Source organism: Syngnathus acus, chromosome 14 (assembly GCF_901709675.1).
Source record: "Syngnathus acus chromosome 14, fSynAcu1.2, whole genome shotgun sequence".
NCBI lineage: Eukaryota > Metazoa > Chordata > Actinopteri > Syngnathiformes > Syngnathidae > Syngnathus > Syngnathus acus.
In genome coordinates this window covers 5836165-5852104 of record NC_051099.1, presented here as the reverse complement: position 1 = coordinate 5852104, position 15940 = coordinate 5836165, and the positions used below count along the sequence as shown (strand labels likewise).

The following is a 15940-nucleotide window of genomic DNA, read 5'->3' as shown; positions in this document are numbered from 1 at the left end:
GTTTGGGCAATCACTCTTCATCCAAAAAACTTGTCTCGCATACAAAAATAAGACCTGGCATCAGTGCGGAATACCAAATCAGGCCCATTAAACCAGGCAAAGGCCTGCTTGCTACTTAGCAACCTTCCCCCCCAAAAAAAGATTTAAAGCTACATCAGCTCCCGTCAAAAATCAACAACAATTATTGCATTTATCGTCACAACACTAACATCCATAAAGCTTAGCTGTGCGCTAGCTTAAGGCTAATGCTGAAAGCGGCGCCACATCCCGTTAAACAACAAACTGAACTAGGCAGCTGCACGTATCGATAGAAAATCCAACAAACAATACTTGCAGCTATTCTTCATCCTCTGCAGAGATTCGAGTATTAGTGCCGCACTGATGAGCCGAGAGGGGGCTGGAATATGCTGTGCTGTGACGGTCTTCACGTGAAAATAGTCAAATCTTATTCATTACTACGTGGGCACCTTGCTTTAAAAATCTTGAAAATGTAAGTTATTGGAAATGTGTTCATTTTAAATCACTTTGTGTATCGTCGGAAGAAGCAATGTATGCCCGGGGGGAAAACATCTCGTACTTTTTGGCGTGTGTGTGCGCAAATGCCTTATCAAATGCAGCACCTCCTTCCCCAAAAAAAGCCAACGTACAAACTGCCCTCTGGCTGTACTTTCATTTTTCTTTGGAACTATTTCTTTTTCCGCAACTTGCTTTTAATAGATGGACTTTTCTTTCCCCCGCCACTCGGCCTCACTCTCTCACTCGCTCACACACATACACACATTTCTGAATTTGTGGCCTGGAAGGCAGACAAGTTTCATTAATTTCTGGGTTTGGGTACAGTACAGTGTGTTCCTGGACTCACATCTGCGAGCGATCATAAATTCTGGTATGCTGGCAGAACATCCAGACCTGCCGGCACAAATGTGTCGTCATCAGCGTGAGGGAAGAGAAGAGCGGCGCGGCGGCGTGCCAGAAATGCCGAGCCGCTGCCACCGCCACAAGCGCGTAAAAGTGAGACAGACCGACGGCCGTGGAAGTGTCAGACAAAGACGTATCTTCTTTTTTTGAGAAAGTAGAATTCAACCTCTTTTTGAAGCCTCCTGATTTCACTACAATACATAATATTCATATACATTTAGTAAAATAATATTCAAATTCTTTTTTTTTTTTTACATTATTTTTAAAATCTCGTAAATTCAGGATAAACCAAACGATAAAATCTTAAGTTATCGACAAATTGAAGACTAATGGGATCCCTCATGGCCCATGTTGAAGTACTCTGGCGTTCTAATGCCATTTGGTCTCTCTGGTTGTTGCCAGCAGACAATCTGCTGATCTTATTATGTAACACTGAATAAAACCAAATAAGGATCTGGTTAGTGTGGTTTGGAGAAAAGAGAAAAAAAAAAGGTTATTTTGCCAACCAAACAAAACAAAAGGAATATTTATGGAACATTTCAACACTGACTTAGTTTGGCAGAAGCCGAGGAAGTCGCAAACAGTTTGCCAAACATTACAAATGCTGCTAAAAGTTTGAACGTTTTATCTATTAGCTTTAACGTGAATCTTTTCAGGCACTAGTTTGTTTTTTGTGGTGGTGGTGAGTACAACCAGGGGCCAAATGAAGGAAGAGTTGTGGAACATTTGGAGAACTTTGCAGGTTCACACTAACAAGTGGTGACAGTCATCATGCAAAGCTAATCTCTTCAACAAGTGGAGACATTTTGCAAGCTCTGCAACTAGAATTAGTCCCCAGATAAAACGCAAACTCTCAGGTGGACGTTATAACTCAATAACATTACGAGCGCAGACAGAACAAGCCGGGAGTGGAAGAAAGAAAAAAAAAATCAAAACAAGCTGGCACACGGTAGACTGTACATACTGTACTGTAACCTCTCCTCCCTCTCAGCGGTGGCACGCAGCCCAGACGGGACACCGGCCAAATGTCTACAAACAACCTGTGCGTGCACACAGACAAACACAGACAGACAGGTAGACAGACAGACGGGCAGGAAAGCAGACGGGCCCAAAGGCAGAGAGGCAGATAGACGGGCATCGTTTAGCCACAACCAGACGGGTAAGCGAGAAGATGGAGACAGACGGAAAGACGGACAGACCGACCTAGACAGACACAAAGAGAGAGCGGCGGGGAGGGGAGGGGCGCGACGAGGCGAGGCGGGAGGGAGAAGACAGCGAGCGAGTGAGCGAGCGGCGGTGTTGCTTGGTGAAACAGCCACAACAGGCGTCGCATACCAAAGAGCTCCTCCGCTCACCCACTTCATCGCTCTGATATTCTGTCGCCTGTGAAGCGAGCTTGAAGGATGATGATGGCGGCGGCGGCGGCATTTGGGACTCGGCAAAGTGTCATCATTACACAGAGAGTAAAAATGGAGACGAGAAAAAGCCTTGAAAGTCAGAAAACGGTGGAGGCGGAAAAAAGAGCGAGAGTCAGAGAAAAGTATACAAGAAAAACTATCAAAGAATCTTCCCTAACTGTCGTCTGTCTGCGCCGTTCGCGCCTTTTTCATCAGCAGAAAAACTCAGCTTGCTGCTAGCTGGCTGGCTGAAAAGAAAAGTTTGCCCTAACACGCTGCCGGTTGAGACTAAAAAAACGACACCATGTGCGCTTCATCCTTCACCTGTTGACAGTCAAAATGTGCCTACCACAACTTTGGCTAAATTATGACGTGCTTTGCTTTCTTTTGAAGGCCCATCATAAAATGTGCCAAAGTTGGACTCAAAGTTCCAGCAGTCGCGGCCTTTAGCTCGCTTTGATTTGCTTACCTGAATGAGAGAGCAGATGCATGCGGAGACGGAGGCTGTCCAGGAAGCTCTTCCCGCACAACTCACAGCCATAGGTCTTCATTCCGCTGTGCATCTTCCTGTGGAGCAAGCACAAAGAGCAAAAATTCGTCAGGACCTCACCTCGGGCGACATGGGATGCTTCCGCGATGGCGAGCTAGCTAGCTTTCCCGCAGCGACCCCCCCCCCCCCCCCAAGTGTGCGCTGTAAATAACACCAGGCGTTATTAACTCCCCACATCCAACGAGCTGCAGATGGCAAAGGAGCCATAAAGCCAAACGGAAAAGATTTATTCAACACTTCTCCGGGCCACTTTTGATTAGCGCTCTTGACGCCCACGAGAGGAATCCGATAGGCGGCAGCGTCGGCGTTAAGCTGTAACAGTTTAAGCTCCCAAGGTCAGACGCGACCAGGGGTCAATATTTGATCGAGAAGGCCTTGAAGGTTAGCTAACTAAATAACATGTGACAACACACAAAGTCGCCAAAGGGGCTCCGTTAGGAAACTCTCAAAGAGCCTGCCTGCCTGGGGCTTGGAACAAAGCCAGTAAAACTCTTGAGAGATATCTGAAAGTGCTCTAAAGCAATTAAGGTGACACCAATTGCCACACAGTCGCCTCCAGTCCGGAGAGATCTTCAAAAACACCTCGCGCACACACACAGCTTTGATTATCGGCGCAGTTAACACATTCGAGACTTGATCCTTTAAGATAAACCGTAGCAAAGTCTGATCACTTGACTCTTTCAGCGTCGTCATATTGGAGACGACGGCGAGGAGTCGGGATGACGACTGAGAAGATCATTGCGTCTGCTACGTGCTGTTAAAAGGCTAATTTATAGATTTCATCTGGATGATCTTCCCATTTTTGGGTACAGCGCTTCGTCGGATGTACCCGTTGCGGCTGGCGAGCGCCTTCCCAGACAAAATGTCAACTAAAAATGAAGTGGCGGGCTCCTTCCGGTGAGCCATCACCCCGGCAAATTCCCGAGGACAAGCAACGCCCTTGATAAGCGATGCACTCAGCTCGGGTGGGGAGATGACAGCCATCCATCTTGCCGTCTTTCAACCAAACCCAAGCAGGCGGTGGTGGTGCCGCTCCAAAAAACATGACTGATGGATGTCACGCGTCGAATGCAAATGGACACACTTCGACTTCGGTGAACTGACACGCGGCTCAGAAGCATAACCGTTCCGTGTTCGTGGAAAAGGCGCAATTTTTCGGCCTCGACGAGATTCAGGGACTAAGGACGAAAGGAACGGGAACGATTGTATCCGGGCACCAGTCGCTCATACGCGTAATTGGACAAATCGATAGCAATCTAGTGAGGCTAGGCTACGTTGCCAAGGTGCGTGACCTTATCCCGTCAGGCTGTACAGCAGCTCCTGTACTGGAAGTCATTTCCTCCGACAACAAGATGGGTTGGGTTTATTTGCCGTCCGGCATAGCATCATGCTAACATTCATCAAGAAAACGCTCTGCTCCCTTTTTTGAATGGCATGTTGTGGTGTACCGCAAGGCACGCCGTGTCATGCTTGTCCCGTACGGAATGTTGTTCTTTCAAAGAGAAATCATGATGTCACCATTAGGCAGGTTCATTAAGAGAGAGAGAGGAAGGCCTTAAATAGACAGAAAGCAATCCATGTTTGTGTAGTTTACAATTTGGAACTCTGGTGGAGTTCATCCATCTTAAAAGGAGCCCGACGGATGTCAAAGTCTTAAGACAGATTGAATCCAAATGACTGCCATTCCCTTTGACAAAATGTCCGTCGGCACAACACGAATTCGCCAACGAGCGACGTGCTGGACAAAAGGCAGCGGACAAAGGACGGATTTTTTTTTCCCCCCTCCCTCTCCCCCGCGTTAAGGATCATAGGTGAAGTACACACTTTTGCCAAGATAAGAAAAAAACACACTTAAGCGGTAAAGCGCAACACACAAGACGCACAAAGCCTTTCAAAGGCCTTTTGTGTGGCCTCTCAATCTGACTATTGTGTCGCCCAGACACACAACTGATAAGGTATGGATGGTCTTATTAAGGCCACTCCAATTGGGAACCGTGCCATGCATCAATGTGTGTGTGTCGCCGGCCAAGTCTATTGTGTCAAATTCGACTCGACTTCAAATTAGATAGTCACATTTAAAAATGGCAAAAACCTTTTCGAAGCGATCAGCCTGCACAGTCTCCATTTTGACTGCCGGTCGGATAAAAGGTTTCATACAGTGCGTCGTGAGATTTGTTTAGTCCCACTTCACACACTTGGCCAACTTTTAACAAGCATTTTATATCCGCTTACAGACTGGAGCATCATCCATCGCCACCGCCGCGTCACGCGATTGATCACCGCGGCAAAGTTTAACGAGATGTAAAAGGATAGTAAATTGTCACAGCTCATGATTCTGCTCAGAGATATACGCCCGCCCGCATGCACGCACGCTCCAGTCGCTTTTCTAAGTGCCGGCTTTCTGAAATGCATGATTAGTGTTTGTGTGTGCGCGTGCGGGTGATTTGAAACAGACTGACTGCAGCCATTAGGGAAGTTCACATAAAACTCTCTCAGGCCATTTGCCAGCTTAATAATCGACTTTGTCCGACACTCACTTTTGACAAGCGCCGTAAATTTCAAATTGATGTCAACAAAACATATGCTAATCACGTTCTCGTAAAACTAAAACGCCGGCGCTCCAAATGCGAATTGCGTTATGGAGTCGTAACAGCTTGCCACCCCTTGGTATTTTTTTTTTTTTTGCCTGTCTCCCAATTTTGCCGGTGGACTCGTCTGGTCGTATATCACTGCCGCTGTGGGTGAAATAAATAAAAGGACCCGTGGCTGGTAATTTTTTCACGTTAGAGCGGTAAACAAAACGGCTCGCTAGGATGCACACAAAGAAGGGGTCAAAAAACAAAACAATACAAGTAGCACTCCTGCCTAAATTTGAGCCGGCAAAAAGTCTGATGTGATTGCCAAGCCTTTTTTGCCCCTCTCTTGTCGCGGCCTTGAAAGTGTTGCTCTCTATCTTCCGTCCATCCTCTTATTTTTCTCCCGCATCCGGCGCTTCCTTGAAGGCAGCGATAAAACTACCTGGAACGACGTTCGTAAATAAAAAGCTGCGGTAGAGAGAGAGCGAGAAAGAGAGAGAAAACAGAACAGAGGGATGTGCGGCTTGAGATGGAGAGAAGAAGAAAACACTAAAAGATAAAAGGGTAGCCAGCCAATTGATAAGAGGCGGTAAATTGAAGCCAGGCTGCTGCGGCGCACCGGCCTACTTGTTTGTTAATTCATTCGGCGGCCCAGAAGAAAAAGAAAGCATAATTGCGGCAAGAATGGAACTCGTGCTTTAGGGATGTTAGCATTCTGGAAGGAAAATGACTTCTTTTCTTCTTCTACCGTCCCCCGAAAAAAGGCCTTCTTCTTAGAATGATTGTTTTTAAGCCATCGCAAAATTAGCTTACAAAATAAGAATGACATCAAACTGAAGATTTGACACACTTCCTAGCGAAAAACATGTACAAAGTGGATTTAAGTCTATTTTGACATTGCTGATATCTCGCTTGCGGCAACAATCCTTCACCTGATTACACACATTTTGTCATTGAGCATTACAATCTATTTGAAATTATCATGGATTTAGATCACCAGTGTCAAACTCAAGGCCCGGGGGCCAGATACGGCCCGCCACATCATTTTATGTGGCCCGCGAAGACAAATTGTACATCAAATTCGTATGTCAATATTAAAATGACTAATTGTTTTCACTTTTAAAAAATAGATCTATTGCTAGCAATTTTTATTACCATTCATATGTTTAAAATATGTTAACAGTTTTTCTTAGTCTCTGTTTTGAAAACTAGTTATTCATCTAGTCATTCACTAGTTTGTTGAGTACCGTACACTATATATAATTTGAGACATTCAGACATTTATTTGGGTTGGCAAATTCAATGGCCCTTTGAAGGAAACCATGACTATGATGCGGCCCGCGACAAAAATAAGTTTGACACCCGTGATTTAGATGCTAATGCTAACGTCTGATTGCAGTATTGCCCATTATTGATTATTAGTTTTAAGAGGTTTATTTTTTTTTCTGGTCCATTAGGGGTGGATGACCAATTAGCATCCTAGGGGGGGAAAAAAAAAAGCTGTCTGAATGTAACTCAATTATAGGCCGCACTTAATGATACAAAAGAACAGGGACAAAAGTGAAACCTCATCGATTTGTTGCAGACACGCAGTCGCTAACATTTACATGGCTCCATTTTGTGGCTGTCTGGAGAATCGGTAAAAAAAAACAAAAAAAAAAACCCGCTCCTTTTCTATCATTTTACCCTGCTCCCAATTTCCTGTGTCTGCGCTCAGTCAAAATATATCAGGCGGGCTGTCGTAACGCCGCTGTTTATCCCCTCAGAGTCCTCCCGTACATATCAATGACTTTGTGCCACCCCACAAGCACAAATTCCGGAAGCCTCCAGGCCAAGGGAGGTCAGAGAAACACAAGATGCTGCTTTATTCATTTCAAACACTAAACAAGCCTCCTCCACTGTCACTGATTTTAAATATTAAAGATAATAAAAAGAATGTCAAATTAAGATTTAAAAAGAAAAAAAAAATTGCAACTTTATTAAAAATTCCCTCAAATTAGAGTTGCCATTTACTCTTACTTTGATCTGATCAGTTTGTGATCAAATAAGATCAATTACACTTAACTAGAACTGTAGGGGGAGGCATGGGGCAACCCCTCCAACTTCTTTTTTATATAGAAATCCAACAAAGTTACTGTAATATGCCAGTTTCACACTGATTCATGAGCAATGTATGAAAAAGTTGCTCTTTTTCAAAAAGGATGGTTAAATAAAGATAGATGAAAAAAAAAATTGGCCCAGATTTTCCATTTTGAGACCTTAAAAGATACGCCAGTAAGTAAGACGCCACATGTATAAAAAATAGTTTTGTTAAAGCCAAACCTCGCTGACTTGAAGTACCAGAGCTGCAATTTTTCATGTTGCCTCCGCACATTTTGTCTGATCTGAGAAACTCTGGCATGTATAGAAATGTGTGTATATATATATATATATATATATATACATATATATATATATATATATACACGTATATATATATATATATACGTATATATATATATATATATTTCTGTGTGTGTGGAAGGGAAGCGCCTATAAAAAGCAGCCAGACAAAGTGTTCCCTTCTCGCCTCATGCATAATGCAGTGGCATCACCTTCCATCAAGTGGCAGAAAAACCTCAAAGATGTCTAAGTTTAGCTGGCAGCCTGAAAGCCAAACACAGCACATTATTTTGACTGCCGCTGTCTGTCGCGCTAAGCACCTGTTACATCAATAAAACACAGGCGAGATGGGAGACAGAGAGAGAGAGAGAGAGGGGGAAAAAAAAGAAGAAGACGCGCTAAATGCAGATTGCGGTGCCTAGGTAAGATGAAAATGACGGCACATCAAAGTTTTGACCTTGGTGGAAAAGTTTTGTCTGGGGAGATTCCCTAAAGGCGCAGTGTCAAAACAAGAGTCAAAGGCGGCAGAAGTGGGAGGGGGAGCGCCATAGGATTTAAAAATAACCTGACAGTTTGCGGTGTGCTAGATTATTTTAGTTTGAATGCCACTTTACCACAAGCGTTGCTCAAAAGTACCGCCGAGGACAGTTTAGTTGAATTCGACTTTTAAAAAATTGTATATTCTTGCATTCATTTGAACATTCATGTTTCGTCATTCAAAATAAATTCTGCACAGTTGGCCATTTGATAGGGATGTGCAACAATCTCTTTCAATTATAAATGAAGACGACGAAGAAAAAAGGCGGCAAAAGCTGCGCTAATCGGAGTTAAACACAGTAATGGCTTCAAAATCTGCCGAGTCGTAAAGATGGAAGCGCCGCAGATGGAAGATTTGCATTTCACCTTGTTGCATCACTCGCCAAATCAAGTCAACACATTTATGACTCAGATACAAAAAAATAAACTTGTAGGCATCCTGCAAGTGACCAATTCAACCTCATATCATTTTAATCACGAAATATTTGGTAAAAAAAAAACTAAAATACAATAAGCCTTGCTTGTGCCGCTTCCCAGATGTCGACTGGCCGTCGCTCAACATTCCGACCACGTCGGTGTCTCGTTGCCCATGCAAACACGCTTACTTGTCTGGAATTGTCATCTGAATTTTTGTTTTTTATGTTTTCGGGCAGGTCTCTCAAAGCATTACGCAACCAGGATAGATTTACAAAAATATGTGTTGAAAAAAAAAAGATGGGGAGATAATATTGTCTAAAAAAAGCTACCCTGAGCTGACAGATTCCGAATCTTCCACAACTGTTTCTTTATTGATGTTTCATTTGGAATAAAAGTGTTGATCCCGGTGGGAATGATTCAATGTGACTGGCACAGTCTTGGCAAAGCTAATGAAGTGTGACAATTGCTCCTATTTCTAGCAGCAGCAGCAGCAGCACGCCCATCCTCCCCGGAGCTTCCCAAACCTGCCGTCTGTGGATATGACATAACGGCACTTTGTTTTTATTCCTTTTGAGTTTCTACTCTTCTCCTGACCTACCTAAACGATGCGCTTTCTTGTCGCCATGCTCCCCCCCTCCCCTCCTCGGCGGCATCCGAATGTATGTAGGCGGGGAAGTTGGGCAAGCAGGTGTGACGGCTGAGCGGCAGCCGCTGAATGGAAGGGGCGGTCCGTGCTGAGAATTTGTCGCTTTGAATCAGCCTTGATGGTCATGTGAGAAATTTGGATTTGGCCACAAAACGCAGCGTTTGAATCGGTCGCTTGGTAAAAAGAATATACTGGCTCGCAAAAAAACGGTCTTTTCTCATTTTCTGAAAAAAAGAACGAGGAGGAGAGAAACCGTACGTCATCCACAATTTACCCTCCGACATCAAACACTAGAAACCTTTGTGTTCTGAAAAGTACTTCCCAGCAAACACCTCAGAAATGAGCGTCTTGTTAAGTGAAACTGTGTCATCAACAACTCTGCTATGAGGTGTGAGAAAAACGCCATCATGACTAGAAAATGCGCCAAACGGAAATAGAAACAATTTGAGAATCGAAAACAATGCTTCAAACATATCACTCGCAGTGATTGAGACCAAAAAATGTTTCTGGTTACTTTATTTTCTGTCTACAGGTGTTGCTGCACTATTTGTGTGCAGAAAATCATTGTTTACAAGTAACACCACAGCCACATGGATGATCCAAGTGCCTATGGAATTTAAAAACGTGTTTGAACAATTTCAATTTGAACAACATATGTGAAAATTATTAAAGAATATATATATATATATATTTTTTCTTCATATTGCATATGTCCCGCCATGACACTGTAGCTACTGAAATTGGCGCGGTTTTCAGCACGTGTGAACGAAGGCCTCGCTGGCGAGACGCCAGGGGAGCTTTTCACCGCAAGCCTCTTTCTAATGTACTGCGTCTCTTTAACACGGCAGCAGATGCAAGTCAAATCTAATAATACCCAACATAAACGCTTTTTAAAGCCTCGCGCTGGAGCCGTGCCACTATTATGGTATGTACACACACACACACTTACACACAACATGAGGTTACACAGCTGCAGGAGGGGGGGGGTGAACAAAAACGGAAACTACAAGAGCAAGCGAGTGAAAGGGTAAAATATGTGCTGACAGCTCTTTGGCCGCCGGCTCGCAGCATTGGAAAAGTAGCGTCTGGGTGTCGAGGCCGAGGCAGTGAGAGCGAGCGTCACACTCGCACGCCCACCGCCGCCACCGTGACGGACTACATGACGGATAATGTAGTGGCTCATTCCAACGGGACGTTAATGTAGCTTTAAATGCTTGCGGAACGCTTTCATTAGGAGGTGGAACGGCGGTGGACTCGTTATATGTGTCGCCGAGGAGCATCGCTGCGGCAGCAACAGGGCGGCCAAGGCGAAACATTTGAGTTTACAATTGTTCATCGCCACGCATCGCCATTAGCTTGTTGCCAACAAACAATAGAAAACGTGATAGACAAGCGAATGAAACTAGCATCAATGTTGTGGCGTTATGATGCTACAAACCAATACTTGGCACTTATAATGTTGATTTTAAATGACATTACAACACATTGTTCTTGTTTCCCTTCTTATTGTGGTCAGAATTCAAAATTGTATGAGCTCACACTCAGCCACTTTGAATTTTCACTGTAGTTTATTGTGACTATTGTTGCATAATATTAATCATGATTCCCATGTGCCAAAATGTGTCACTTTTACAAAAGCGCCTTTTAATAATTAATGGGGAAAACAAAGCTTTCCTCTCCATGATTTCGATTTAGTGATTCATGTTCATTCCCACTGTCACGCTCACTGGTCGGAAAGTTGGAAGCTCATCAGAACATCTGCCGGGAGGCCGCAAAATCGCACGCCGTGCTTTGCAAAATAGCCTGGCCGCTTATAGGTGCGTTTCAAAGTACAGACTCGTGAGTTGTATTGTCACGCACGCTCAAAAGGAGCACACCGTTGAAATGAATAGAAATCACGTTCATCTGTTCTAGCCGCTGGCCCAAAAATAACAAAACAATTTTTCTTTCTTAGGGTGGCAGGGCACATACAGACAAAGCAACGTTGCCACACAAATTTACTCCTAGAGAAAGATTAGTCTATCAATTTTCACCATTTCTTAGTCGGTAATACACTTTCATGTCTACAGTATCCAAATTTGTTTTTTGTTGGGTGGAAAGTCTGACACTCACCACTGGGCTTTTTGTCTTTGCTGACATCCAATCAAAATGTGCTTCTCATGCAGTCTGTTGCCACTTTGACAGAAGAAAAAAAAAAAAAGCTTTTTTTTTTTTTTTTTTTTTGCTTTGCTTCCAAAATTGCAAATCAAACATCTGCTGCACAAAATGTCCCAACTGTCTCGAACAGAGTGAGCATCTTAGCGAGGTTCATGCTTTGTTCACTATGTGCCAGCTGGGATTGCTTCTTTTTTTTTTTTTTTTTTATACTCTGTCTAAATATGCGTGTGTGTGTGTGTTTGAGGTGCTGAATCAATCATACATGTAGATGCAATCCAATAAGGCTTCCAGTGAGAGTGCAGCTGAGGTCTGCGGAGACGGACGCGAGGGAGCGCTCATGTTGGCAAGCTGCTCGGCGGCCCCGTCGCGGCAGATGCAACGTTACAGAGAAGGTAATTAATAGCCCGGTGGGGCCGCAACACACACACACACACACACACACACGTTAAGTAATAATGTCTCCATTTGCCCCTCGGAACAGCTTTGTGCCAACCGGCCTTTGCCCCATTATGCCAATCAAATGGAGATGGGAGGAATGGGAAAAAGAGAAAGAAAAAAAAAAAAAAGCATGCAGCCCACACTGTCCTTTCATGTTCGAACAGAAACAGAAAAAAACAAACAAATATTTGATCTTAATGAAAACCATTCCACCACACTGGGTGGTTATAAAACGGTTTTGTTTTTTCCAGTGGGGGAAAGGAAATCAAACTGGGCAGCCATCTTGTTCACAGATTGAGCACATGTTGATTGGAGCAGCTGCTAAATTGGCCGGACTTTTCACGTTTTGAAATGATTTTGCTGCTTGTACTTGAACCATATGAAGCAAAATGCGCTATTCAAATAAAATTGCCTCGCCCCATCCATTGTCGAAAGAAACGCTTGTGCTGAGAGCCGGCAAGCTAGCGTACTTAGCGAGACACTCCGCCCAGGTGTCACGACAGCGTTGGGGTCGTTTGGCTAAAAGCGCACCGGGGGCGTCATTCAAAGGCGCGCCTCTTAACAAACACATCTCCATCTTCTTATTCCGCCTGTCCCCCCGGTTGCCTTGCCGTAAACACACACACACACCTCCCCCCCAGGCGCGTTTAAGCCCAGACAAGCAATTTACCGTTTTTGTTGTTTGCCTGACCTAGAGAAAACAATTTCAGAGGGGTCTTCCCGAGCTCTTAACAGCCCGGCGCTTGAACAGGTAAAAGCCACGGTATGCCACAATGCCCCCCCACCCCCCTTTTTTACCTTTGTTTTTTTTTTTTTTTTTTTTGTCCTCAGAGAAGATGAATTGGTGAGCTGTCAGCTCAAGACAGGCCGAGTAGCAGTGTTTCTGTAATGGGACACTGGAAGTGTCTTTGATTAATGGAAGAGCCATACTGAGCTGTTAGGGAAGCCGCCGCGGCCCCAGCGAGAGCGATTGAGCGGCGGATACGTGCCGACAGATCAGGGAGGGAGGGAGCGAGCGCAGACCCCCGTCTCCCCCCCGACATTTACGCTAAGGTGGAGCCCATTTACAAATCGTGCTTTATAATACAATTTGCTCTTGCTTGTTGCAAACCAGTTTTGTTTTGAGGCCGGTGATGAATCTGATGTTCTATTTCAAGGACAGAAACGCATCAAGATTTAAAACCAATCAAATAAACCCAATTCACTACTGGTAGAAAATAATCAATAATATTCGGAACACCAGAACACGCCGAGTACATTTGGTCGAATCTCTCTGCTTGAATTGTGACTGATTGCAAGCAGAAGCTATGAAAAGCATGTGGACAGAGGCGGCAACCATACAGGTCCGTCCTCAGTCCACCACAGCCCAACCCTTGCAGGACCAAGATAGCCATCAGGCGTCACTTGGACTCCGAGTGCATGATTGGCGGCTACTTCCTTCCCGGGTCGGGCGAGGGTTAACGGGGTCACCACAGGATGCCCGTACAATGCAAACGCCCGAGGTATCGTTTGGCGAAAGGTCAAGGGGCCGATTATTTGTAATTTGGGTTCTGCTTCCAATCACCGTGTGGCCCAAGCGGCAACATGGCTTCTTTTTGGACTTCGAACTATTCCAAATTTTAGCTTCTTTGACTGCTGGTGCTCTGTGGTAACTGATGTAATAAAAAAAAAAAAAAGGATACGCCAAGAAATCGTAATTGTCTACAAAAAGCCAATTGAGGCCTGCGAGTTTGACGTGCACATTTTCAAGAAAGCGGGAGCCGAGTTCAATTCTGGGAACAAGCCAAATGTTCAGCAAGGTCTAATAAGAGCAGGCGTGTTTGATCACCAAGAGAGACGGTCAATTCGCTAATAAGGGCGTCGCTAATTCATCAATCAATGTGTCCGGCGGGAGCTGGCACAATTGTCAAGAGTGCTGTTTTCTTTGCATTTCTACTTTGTGCTTCAAATACAAATTGATTTCCAATTGCATTTTTTTTTTTTTTTTTTATAGGTAGAAAAAAAAACCTGAGGCTTTAAATGTTTGAACTAAAAGTGCAGCCAAACTTCGGGCTGTGCACCAAAAAGCCCCTCAACTCAAACCATTGATTAATTCAATCTTCTAACATTTTCACTCTTCTTCATACTTAAAATGAGAACATGCTCATATTCAGACTTGCAGATTATATTCAAAAGCATTTAAATTAGACAAACATTGATCGATTGATGTGCTAAGTCAACTTTCCAGTATTAGCAACATTATTATTCAAGCGACACCTCGTTTGTGTGTCTTTGCCGATTACGCAACGTCTGTTAAGAGAACTCCCTAAAGTCAACTAAAGGTCGATTGATCCGTCGGTATCACTAACATTTTGTCATAATTGAATGTTCGAGTTTTGAAAACTGCACAACCACAACTGAAAGCAGTTAAAATGAAGAAAAAAAAAAAAAAGGCGGATTGATTGAGGTGCAAACTGGACTTTCTGGTATTACTAAGTGTCACCTGGCCAGACGCCGTTCATTCCTCTATTACATTTGTTTCTTGTGCGTAGACAAGAGAGAGAGCCCCCTGGGCGGAAACCCAAAACGTGGAAGAACAAATGGGTTAAGGTAAAAAGAGAAGTTTCAGCGGAGATGAAAAGTAGGTAAAGACCCTCTTGTCAGGTCCTCGCCTGAAGACCCCCCCTCCCCTACACGTTTTCAGACAGTTAAGAGGGGGCTGGGCTGCTACAAGAGAACTAAATATCCACTTTTGCCTTCCATATGAAATAAGCACCAATAAAACTATTGTGATCAATAAGTTGGGAGAGTTTTCAAGACAAATTGAAAGCTAAAAGCGGGTGCGCAGACGCTTGCAAAAAGGGGGAAGGAATTTATTGAGGGTTGGTTGGGGGTTGTCGTGCCGGTTGTACTAGTGTTTGGTGGGAAGGAGGCGCTGGGTGGGGAGGGGTCAGAGGTCAGCCTCTTGCACTCAACAGCTGTCCTAAAAGCAGCAGAGATAAGGACCGAGAGCATCCTGTGTGCGTGTTTGCACGCATGTGTGTTTCGGCAAATTTGTGCGGCGTCGAATAGCGCTTGGTGGGCAAACACATACAGTAAAGCTTGACCAACTGGAATCTTCACCTCGCAAGGAGTAGATTAGAACACAGAGGGGGGGGGGGGAGGTCAAGGCTTGACCGGTAGGCCAGGTCATTCATCAAGCGCTAATGGCCAGAGCTTTATGCTGTCGCCATGAATGACCTTTGTCCGAAAACGACGCGAGGCTTGAGCGCCAGACAATGGGCATGGGCAAAAGCATCCATTCCAAACATGTCAGTCCGGTTCTGAAGGAAGTGGCCGTTGATTGCTAATGTGTGCGAAGGGGGAGGGGCTAAACGTTTGCATACGAGTTCATGGCTTATCTCCAGCTCGGAGAGAGCTGCTGGAGACCAACATTTTACCGCATACTGGACCGTACATATGATTAACACTGGCAGTTGGGCTCACACAAAAGTTTTGCACGTGCAAAACACGTGGAAACAGATGCGGAAACTGATGGAGTGCCAGTTGCGCTAATTTGCCACATTGTTCTTTTTGGGCTTTGGGGAGCGCACGCAATGTGCTTTGTAAAACCCGAGCTCAACTGCGCCATTTGATTTTGCGTCTGGAAGGCAGGTGCCTGCCAAAAGTGGCATACAAAGCAGTGCAAGCCGAGTGCAAGTAAAACAAGAGGTGCACTGTTTAAGCTCGTGTCAACATTTCTCAAATGCCAGAAACGGAAACATTATTGCCACATATCCAAAAGTGCTGAATGAATGTGAGCCAGTCACGAGAAGATGGCACACCACAAGACAAAACTCCAAAAAGCTCAATCAATTTTCATGCAATTGCTGGCTTTTCCAAACTGAGCTCATTTGAACATTATTGCCAACCAAAACAGCAGCACCCAAAAATTAAAGGGTGT

The 15940-nt window shown here is 44.5% G+C and overlaps 1 protein-coding gene across 1 annotated transcript in view; it reads right to left on the bottom strand.

Moving 5' to 3' along the window:
• zbtb16a (zinc finger and BTB domain containing 16a) overlaps nt 1-15940 on the bottom strand; it is a 66254-nt gene that overhangs the window by 37002 nt on the left and 13312 nt on the right. The window contains exon 3 of the mRNA XM_037270059.1: nt 2785-2882. Coding sequence (XP_037125954.1) covers nt 2785-2882 — 98 coding nt within the window. The remainder of the gene's footprint in view (nt 1-2784; nt 2883-15940) is intronic.